The sequence below is a fragment of the Sceloporus occidentalis genome, unplaced genomic scaffold (genome assembly GCF_023333645.1).
Source record: "Sceloporus occidentalis isolate IW3139 unplaced genomic scaffold, rSceOcc1.0.p SCAF_3, whole genome shotgun sequence".
NCBI lineage: Eukaryota > Metazoa > Chordata > Lepidosauria > Squamata > Phrynosomatidae > Sceloporus > Sceloporus occidentalis.
In genome coordinates, this window is record NW_028316983.1 from 5,986,569 (window position 1) to 5,997,251 (window position 10,683).

The 10,683-nt window shown below is 45.2% G+C and overlaps 1 protein-coding gene across 3 annotated transcripts in view; it reads left to right on the top strand.

Annotated features, from left to right (window-relative positions):
* Positions 1–4,824, top strand: part of LOC149315491 (tyrosine-protein phosphatase non-receptor type substrate 1-like) — a 197,761-nt gene extending 192,937 nt beyond the window's left edge. For all 3 annotated transcript variants that reach the window (XM_089513521.1, XM_089513520.1, XM_089513519.1), the window contains exon 9: positions 571–4,824. In XM_089513521.1, coding sequence (XP_089369647.1) covers positions 571–828 — 258 coding nt within the window. In that variant the 3' untranslated portion in view covers positions 829–4,824. The remainder of the gene's footprint in view (positions 1–570) is intronic.
* Positions 4,825–10,683: the final 5,859 nt, after the last annotated feature.

The window sequence follows — 10,683 nt, forward strand, 5'->3', positions numbered from 1 at the left end:
TGCCAACTTCTTTCTTTCAGTTAGTCTCAGAGGTGCTACAAGATATCTCTACATACTGATTCTACAGACTAACATGGGTATTTCTTTGAATTCTCTCACCCCATGTGATATCACTAAGGTGGGGGTGGGACGAGCCTTCCATGAACTTTTTTTGGCTCCCACCCATCCATCTTTTTCACAGTATTGGGAGGATATAAGCTGGTTGATTATTAGGGAGGCTATAGTCTTCCATAATGCTCTCTTGGCTCTCCCTGTCTGCCCTCTAAGTAACAATAGGAGTGTAGAGAAGCCAAGGGGTGACCAGGAAGATTGTAGTCCTTCTCAAAATTCACTTGGGTCTCTCCATGCTCACCCTCCACATGACTTCAAAATGGTGGAGAAAAAGAGCCACAAACCTTTCTTGGCTCTATCCATCCACCCTCTGGATGGCATTGTGTGGAGGGAAAGTTGGGCAATGACCAGAGAGGCTATAGCCTTCCATGATCCTCTGTTGGCTCTCCCCACCACTCCATTTGACAATAAAATTTTACTGATGTTCTCTTGCTCACCATCTTCTCTCTTTCCTTTCAGGAACCTGATCCCAACAATGTCACATATGCGGACTTGAACTTTGAGAAGGCCCCCCAGAAGAGCCCCCGCCAAGTGGTTGAAATTAGCCAGCAGTCTGAGTATGCCAGCATCCAGGCTGCCAAGCCTCCTGCCAATGATGAGAATGTTACCTATGCAGACTTAGACATGGTTCACCTAAGCAAAGCACCCAAGAGACCTGCCCCGAAGCCAGAGGAAGCCAGCTCAGAATATGCCAGCGTGCAGGTACAGAGCAAGTGATCCCTGGCAATGGTCGCTGGCTGTCCGTGGCTTCCCGACCCTCTTGCAGGGTTGTTGGATGCCTCCTGGCTGGGCTTGGATTCTTGGCCTTGGTCTCATTCTGGTTCTCAATGGAGGAGTGGAGGGATTTGCCTGGTGTGGTTCCTACAACTTCTTTTAAGTGGAACTTAATGTACGTAGCCAAGGTCAAGGAAGGAAACTAATCGGTGCTACACACAATTGCATCCTGGTATTTGGGCTAGTTCATGGTGCCTCTTCATCCCCTGCTTTCTAGGTAGATGGAAGAGGCCTAGACCAACTAAGGATCTAACACAGCTTTTATCACTGGAACGATAACTCTTCTTTTAGTTCATCCACCACTGCACAGAGCCAGAGCTGCACGATGGCAAGTGGTCACTCATAGGCAGGTGGGATGTCATCTTCAGCTCTTCCTGCTGGAGGCCTTCTCCCCATTTCCTTTCAAGACAACTGTGTCCTCTCTGCTACCATCACCTTGAGACGCCTTCTCCAGAGCAAAACTACACCGGCAGCCCCATCTAGCTGTGTGGAGTAGAAGCTATTGGACACCATCCCTATGAAGATGCTTGATCAGAGATCATGATAATGTGGGAGAAAGAAATGGTCCTTTTCCAGCTTCCCTAGGAAGTGGATCCCGTGACCATGATTATGTCTGTTTCACTTTATATTGCTGTTGTCCACAGATAAGTTCTTTTCTTCCCCTTGACAATATGTCTTGGGACAGTGCCTCTTCGAGATACAGCGACTTGTTCCAGATTATCCCTTTCCCCATCTCTCGCTGGCAAAGCCAAATCTGTAGAAACCATTTAGATTTGTTGACCTCCATGCCCCCCTTTTTGGTTTTAATTTGGGTTGTTTAAATTCATCCCTAAATGTTCCTAGTGTTGGGGGCCTTGTACACACATTAAAGGCTCTGGTATAGGCTCGGGCCTTAGAATATTAGAGATCATGTTGAGGAATCATGCCAGCGCCTGTCTTTTCCATTTTCCTCTTACCTATTTCTTGACCCTCTCCCAGATCTGGCTAAATGAGGAGGAAACCTTAGTAATAAAATCTAATGTCTTTCCTTCCATTTCCCTCTTCATCTATTTTCTGACACTCTCCCAAATCTGGCTAAATAAGGAAACAACCTTAGTAATAAAATCTAAGGTCTATGCTTCCATTTTGCTCTTCATCACCTTCTGGACCCAAATCTAGCTAAATGGGGATGCAACTATAGTAAGAGTATATAAGATCTACAGTACATAATTCCTCTGTATGTCCATGTGCCTGTGAGAGTGTATTTTTCTAAGAGGTAATCTTCCACCACCAACCATCAAACCCAAGGCAGCTTGCATGGTCTGAGAAGACCGTACCCCAAAAGCCAGTCGTAGTTCTCCAGTATAGCACCCCTACCCATTCCTTTCCTCTACCGTTGCACCACAATAGCTGCAAAACTAGAAAGCTTCCTCCCTCTTGGACCTGCTACTCTACTTAGACTCCATCCTGGTCTGGTGTGCGTGTGCATTTGTTTTAGTGTGGCAGCCGTTTTGTTTTGTTCTCCCCGCCCCCACCCCGCCCCCCACTACTCACAAATCTGCAGTAACACAAACCAGAGGGCACTATGCTGTGACTACAGGGAGGAGCAATTCATGATAGCTGGGCAATGACTATGAAGGGAAGAGGCAAGGGGGCCTCTTGAGGAGCTGCTGATAGAGTGGTGGAGTAGAGAGCCAGACACTCCTACCCATCACTGATTGAGGGAGAAGGGGCTTTGCTTTTCAAGCATCACCATCCAAGATCCAGATGATTAGGCAGCCTGCTGCACCTTGACTTTACACCTTTCAGGAGCCCAGATCATGTCTCCTACCCACCCTTTCCCCCTGCACATTATGCGGGGGACAGGACCATGTCTGCCTTTCAGTGTTTCCGTCTTGGCCAAATCCACGGGATTGATCTTTGCCTCCTTTGGTCTTGCTCATTTTTCATTCCAGAAGTGCGGTTGATGAATTTGGGAAGGCCACGTGTTTTTTTTAAGAGCACCTCTTTATGGGAGAGGGGTATAAGGGACTCCCCCTAAAGAGGTGGTCATCCCACCTGTGTTGACTGTTCAGCATTATAACTGTTTACTCCTTTTAGAACTAAAAAAAACAGTATTTGTGTACGTTCTTTGTAAGTGGGTGTAGTACTGTGTACTTAGCACTAGTGTGAAAAGCACAAAAAAAAAGCAAAGCAAGACGTATAGCGTGATGGAGAAGAAGTAAGCTCTAAACGGACCGATCTCCAAGGCTGAGACATCTTAACCCACCCGCTGTGACTCCTGCTGCCAGTAACCAAAATGACTCCTCTCTCTTTCTTCTTCTTCTTCTTTTTGCTGTTGATTTCTTTCGTTTTGTTTTTGTGGCTGTGTGTTCCTTTTTATTACAATGCAGTTTAGGAACTAACAGTTTGTGGGCATAAAAGGAAGTAGAGAAACGGGAACAAACCATGTTGTCAAAGTGACGTCTTCCGAATGCTCTACCACTGATCTTCCACCCACCCTTTAGTTCCATCTTTCAGTTGAGGAGCTTTCAAGATCTAGGGAGAAGATCTTCAAAACTCAGAGCAGGTAGACCCTAGAGAAATTTTGCAGACAAAGGACAACACTCCCTAGACCTTTTCATGTCTTCTGCAATATACAGCTGGATCTCTGCATAGCTGGTCCAATTTAGTTCAGTACAATAATATCCTGCTCTTCTTTCTGGGAAGACACAAACATGAATGTGTCTTGAGACACAGGAGAGGCTCCTCTTTTCATCTCAAGAGAGTGAAGGAAATAAAATTAGGCCAGAGGGTGTCACATCCTCCTCTTTACATTGTTTAAAAAACCAATAGGGAAGGCATTTATGCCCTGCTATGAGAGAGGATAGATGTGAATAGAGTATGTGTGCATATACCTTGCAAGATGTGGGGGTTTTCCATGGTGAGATACAATCTTTTCTGATGTTCCTTTGGCCACATCCTCCTGGTTACTTCCTAGTACTGGCTTTTCAAAATGTGTGGAAGGAAGTTAAGTCTTGGGACATCAGAGCCAAACCGCATGTTACCTTAGACAAGCATCTTCCAAAAATGGCTACTGAGTGTCCTTCCTTCCTATCTGAAATGTTTCAGCCAATATAGCTAAGGATGCTGTGCAGGTCCTCGCTCTTACTCTACATTACTGGCTGCCAAGAAAATGCAAATCTTTGTGATACTGGGATGTTGACACACTCCATAGGTGTTACAAATGGGCAGGAAGGAAATTGACCCATGACTGCTATTTTGAGCCATCCACATGGCTGCCCCTTTTGGCTACTACAGTGGCGTCTTTTACTCCTGATGTTTTATTTGGCCCCTTAGGCAAGGCAGGCATTTAGCATCAGCTACTCTGTTATGCCCAAATGTCACATTATTATTCCTCCTTCTCTTAGTGATGGTAAATGGGAGCATATGGAAGTTCAATGGTACCATTGCTTGGAAGAGAATTCCAAGAGCTTTAGCTGGTCAGCGCCAGCCCAAAATTGAGGAGGGGAGGTTTAAGACCACCCTTTGTAGCCTCACCACTTGGCCCTGGTTTTGCAGGGAGGAAAATGGGACCAGAGAGAAGAAAATATAAAGCAGTTGGGATATATTTGTTGTGGGTCAAAAAAATTATATATTAGGTGACTGTTTGTACAGATTGCACCTTAAGTTTTGCTTTTGGTTGTTTTGAGTTTTGTTTTGTTTTTCTTTCGCTTGCAAGATATTTTTGTAATAAAATGTTCAAAGTCCTGCATCGTCCCTTGTGTCTGTATGAGTGATGATAACAGAGATGACCTTGGGCAAAATATCATGTTGACCAAAATATTAAACATAACTTGCAAGGGAGGAAAAACCCAGAAAGCTAATGCGCAAGGAGTGAGCCGGTCTTAACAATCCACCCAAATATTTGAAGGCAGCAAATTTAAATATGAAAATAGCTGGTGCTGCAAAAATCTATGTACGCATGAACTGATAATTATCAAAAGATGCAGTCTACAATTATGCCAAGCTGTTATGAATGGAAAGTCCAATTCCACGCTGTTCCTCATCATGAAGGAGAACAATAATTCTAATTATTATTGTGCGGACTTCAAACTACAGCTGTTTGGAGCACAGTGTAATCATCTGACAGTCAACCATCGCTGTCATGGGACACACAGTAGATTGGACTGTTTCGTTCTCCCTCCCCCAAAATATGATTTTGTGTCAAATCTTCCCGAGCTGCGCATATGCAAAAGCAATTGTGAGTTGCATCTGTTGGCATAATGACTGCTTTATGAATTGATTTTGCAATACAGGGTATTTCCATATTTTATTAGTTATACAGCACCAACAATGTAGATGATGACTTCATGACATTAGCAAAACAAAGGCAGGGTCCTTGCCTCAAGGAATTTGCAGCCTAAATTTCCATGTGTGCAAATGAAAGACAGAGAATCAAGAGGCACGAGGGATGGAGCGAAACAGGCACCATTTTGCAGAGTTAAGACTGTGTTCTGAGTGGAGATGGACTGAATCAAAGACTTTATGGAAAAGCTGGATCTTGAGGGAAGACTTAAAGGGGTAGAGAAGTAATGGAACCCACCAAAATGTCTTAAACAGGACTTTTAGGACAAATAAGAGACTATAACTAGCATCATTCAGGAGAGTGAGACGAGCTAGAGCAGGGGTAGGCAACCTGCGGCCCGCGGCCCGGATGCGGCCCGGTGAGGCCTTGGGACCGGCCCCAGCCCGGTCCTGCCGCCGATTGCCACTGGGGCCTTTGGCGTCTCGTGCAAGGGGCATGGTGGGGCAATTGTCTATAGAAGCCTCAGAAACATGTATTTATTTAAAAAGTGTCCTCCATTTGAAAATTTTGTCCTGCATTTGTCCCGGTTTATTTATTTAATTACTTTTTTAAAATTATTTAATTATTTATTTTTTGGCTTCGGCCCCCCAGTTGTCTAAGGGACAGCAACCCGGCCCCCAGCTCAAAAGGGTTGCCTACCCCTGAGCTAGAGCAACACTGTGGCTCAGGGATCCCAGCCAGGAATCAAGCCTTTGGACTCAGTCGGCATTGGTTTCCGTGGGTACAATGCCTCTTGAAACAGTGCCCACAGGGAATAATAATAATAATAATAATAATAATAATAATAATAATAATAATTTATATCTTCCCTCTCCTTTTTGAGGATCTAGGCGGGTAACAACAATCCAATATAACAATTTCACAAACAATGATAAAATATTCCCTAATCCCCTAACCTTGACCTCCTGCTAAAATTACAAGGAAAACATCAAAAACTGCAATAACAATACCAATATCACTCAGTACACACAGTTGCAGAAAGTTGCAACTAAGATTTGAAACAAATCCATTTTGGCTGAAATGACCATCAGGAGAGACAGAGAATAGGTGAGTAGTTCTAGATCTTAGTTTTAGAAGTTAGTCTGGGAAGGCCCGCCAGAAGAGATCCATCTTTATCATCTTTTTGAACGCCTCCAAGGATGTATTATGGCGGATCTCCTCCGGTAGGTCATTCCATATTTTAGGAGCAGCAGCTGAAAAGGTCCTCTGGGAAGTCATCACCAGCCTGGTTTTCTTTGGCTGGAGTAGGTTCTTCCCAGAGACCTGAGTGTGCGGGAAGGATTGTATGGAAGGAGGAGTTTCCTCAAGTAGACTGGACCCAAGCCATGTAGGGCTTTATAGCACCTTGTACTGTGCCTGGAAGCTAATAGGCAGCCAATGAAGAGATTTCAAAATACAAACAAACAAACAAGCTTCATTTATATACTGCTTCATACCTCCTAAGCAGTGTCAGCGGTTTACAACTGTAAGCTAATTTGCCCCCAACATTTTCTGGGTACTCATTTTAGCGATCTCCTCAGAAGGATGCAAGCCTGAGTCAAGCTTGAGCCCTTTTTCTGGTCTTGAACTCACAACCTTGTGGTTTTGAGTGAGTGGCTGCAGTACAGGCATTTAACCACTGTGCCACCAGGGCTCCTTGGGTGTAATTACCTACGACCAACCTGGCTTCCATATTTTGGATCACTTGCAGCTTCCGAACATGGCACAAAGGTTGTCCCACGTAGAACGTGTTACAGAAATCAAGATGAGAAGTTACCAGTGAATGTATAACTGTTTCTAGGTCCCCCTGTTCTAGGTAGGGTGGCAGCTGGCATATCAGCCGAAGCTGATAACAGGCACTTCCAAGCAATCGCATCAATCTGAGAGGACAACTGAAGCGACGAGTCCAGAAGCACCCCTAAGCTGAGGACACAGTCCTTTAGGGGATGTGTGACCCCATCCAGGACTGGTGGACATATCTCCATACCCGGTTCAGGGTTACCTATACCGAGTACCTCTGTTGTGTTTGGATTCAGCTTAAGTCTATTTTCCCTCATCCAATCCATTAGTGACCTCAGACACTCATTCAGAGGGGAGATGCCTTCCTTGGTCACTGAAGCAGTACAAGACATAGAGAAACAAATTTGGGTGTCATCAGCATACTAATAACACCCTGCCCCATGTCTCTGGATGATTTCGCCCAGCGGCTTCATGTAAATATTAAACATCATGGGAGACAGTATGGCGCCCTGAGGGTGCCCTGAGGGACGCCAGATGTTAGCTCTCTTTTAGAAGAGCAACTGTCTCCCAGCATCACCATCTGGAACCTGCCCGAGAGGTATGAACAGAGCCACTGCAGCGCAGAGCCCCCAATTCCTAACTCTCTCAGGCATTCCAGAAGGATACCGTGGTCAATAGTATTGAAAGCCACTGAGAGGTCTAAGAGCACCAACAGGGCCACACCTCCCCTGTCAATGCCCAGATGGAGATCGTTGACCAAGGTGACCAAGGCAGTCTCTACTCCCTATCCTGACCTGAAGTCAGTTTGAAATGGAGCAAGAGAATCGGTTTCATCCAAGACTGCTTGGAGTTGATTTGCAACTGCCCTCTCAATCACCATGCCCAAAAATAGAAGGAGAGAAACTGGCCGGTAATTTGATCCCTCCAGGGGATCAAGGGAAGGCTTCTTGAGTAAAGGTTTAACCACAGCCAGTTTTAGGCTGGCTGGAAAATATCCTTCCTTGAAGGAGGCATTAATTATTGATCTTAACAAGTTTATAGTTGCCTCATCTCCCTGGATAGCTAGCCAGGATGGGCAGGGATCGAGAGGGCAAGTGGTCTTTTTGACTTTTGCAAACAGCTTGTCTACATCCTCAGTACTCATAGACTGAAATTGATCCAAAGTAACCATATTAGCGGAGTCACTAAACATCTCTCTTTTCATTTCTGTGTTAATACTGGATGTCTAAGTCGGCCCTTATCAGAGAGATTTTATCTGCGAAGTAGTTATTAAAAGCGTCACAGCAGGCCTCCATAGGTTGTAATAAGGGTTCAGGGTGGAAGGAGTCTGGGTTAGCTTCCTTACCACTCTGAAATGCTCTGCTGGATGAGACCTCGCAGACGCAATAGATGCAGAATAGAAAGATTTCTTTGCTGCATCTATTGCCACTAGATAGGCTTTAAGAAAAGTCATATGACGTGTCTTGTCAGATAAGCACCAAGTCTTTCGTCAGAGGTGCTCTAGTCATTATGCAACCCGATTCATCCTTCTAAGATCTTCAGTGTATCAAGGATTTCTATTTGAAGTGGGCTGGAAAGGATGCTTGGGAGTGATAGTGTCTATAGTCTTGGTAAGATTGTTATTCCAAGTGGATACCAAGGCTTCAACAGTATCACCATTGCAACCACCTATAGAACCCTCTAGGGCTTTCTGGAATCTATTGAGTTCCATCAGGTCCACCACTCTAAGGGTGTTATGGATTGTGGCCTTAAGTCCAACCTTAAACAGAAAATGGCCCATCCATGACAGAGCGGAAATCGAGATAACTTCCACCCATGGATGTTCCTATTCCGAACGAAAAACCGCATTGAGGGTATGACCTGAGCAATTCGTAGGCCCAGAGACTATCTGGGATAGGCCCATGTTTGTCATGATACACATGAACTCCCAAGCTGCACCTGTTTGATCTGAAGAGCTGATCTTGAGGGGGATGTTGAAATCTCCCAGGACTATAAGCTTGGGAGTTTCCAACATCAGCTCCAAGACCAGCTGTGTCAGCTCAGCTAGGGAGTCTGTTAAGCAACAGGGTGGTCAGTATACCAACAGAATCCCTAGACTATCCCTTGCCTTAAAGCAAAGGTAAATAGCTTCCCTGTGGCTTAATTTTTGGACAGGTATCATGGTCAAGGTAAGATTGTTCTTATGGACTATAGCCACTCCTCCCCCCTTGCCCACTTTCCCTTATCTGCTCACTGACGGTATACCCAACTGGGAGAGCTTGCACCCACATTACGCTACTATTGTCCCCCAGCCAGGTTTTCGTTATACAGCTGGCCCGCCCCTTACGCAGGCTTGCCTTACGCGGACTTGAGTTCACATGGAAGGCAAGCCCCAATCAAAACAATGGGGTACGCGCCCATGGCACACACACCATGGTGCGCCACGGGAACACGCCTCATTATTTTGAATGGGATTTGAGCATACGCTCAATTCCCCTTATGTGGGAGAGCCTGGAACGGATCCCCCACATAAGGGCCGGATCTACTGTACATGCCAGGTCAGGATCTTCCTCAGAAAAAGGTCATCAAATATGAGCTTTACTCTTAATTGACCTAGCATTACAGAGGAGCAGAGAAAGATTCAGTAGATGGGTTGGTGTGTTCTCCAGTACTTTTGGGTGAACAGGCTGAGAGGAAGGCACCAGTGCTAGCCCATGAATCACCAGTTGCTGGTCTGTGGCAGTTTTCCTGGAAAGAAAGAAACAGTTGTAGCCAATGGACACAAATATGGCGCCATCCCTAGCATAATGGGAGAAGGCTGCCAGTCCCCCACACCAGTTAGCTTAAAACCCTTGTTCTAGGCACTTTTTCCAAAGGACTTATTTCTGTGGGTTTCCTTCTTGCAATAAATCACACACTGCAGGGACCACACGAGTATGTTGGTCTTCTGCTTCAATGGAACAGTTTACAAGGAAGAAAACTGAGCGACGCCAACAGGCCTTTCTGAGATCATTTCTAGCATTTTAAGCCCAGGTCTCCCAAGACCTTGGATTCCATTAACCTTGATGGCTCCAATGTCAGACGGAACTGAAACATAAGGGCCACCTGCCAAATCTGATTCAAGATGGAATCTTTTCTCCATTGATTTTCCAGACACTTGAAATGTGTTGCCGTATCCTGGTGCCTTTTATTTCGTTTTCTTCTCTACCCACTTCCTCCTTTATTGTCTTGCCAGACATGGATCTTAGCATTCCGAAAGGGGAGAAGTGTCTTTGTGTGTATTTAAATGCCTTCTAAAGCCTTGAAATGTGCTTGGCAGTAAACGGTAATCTAAGTCCTCCATTAAAATACAGATATATTGTGATGGTCAAAGAGTTTGGTTCAGAGGTTTTGTTTTGTTTTGTTTTTAATGGCTTCCTGCATGGCCTAGTGGTTTGAATGTTGGACTATGACTCTGGAGACCAGGGTTCGATTCCCAGCTCAGACAACAGTTTTGTATTTATACAAGGGGGACCTTGAGCAAGTCACACTCTCTCAGTCTCAGGAGAAAGCAATGGCAAGCCCCCTCTGAACAAATCTTGCCAAGAAAACCCCATGATAGGTCCCCCGTAGAGTCGCCATTAAGTCAGAAATGACTTGAAGGCACACAGCAAGAGCAAAGCCATGGAATGTGCTTGGTGCCAGAAAACAATCTAGCGGTGCATCTACACTGTAGAAATAATGTGGTTTGACATCACTTTAACTGTCATGGCTCCATCCTACAGAATCCTAGG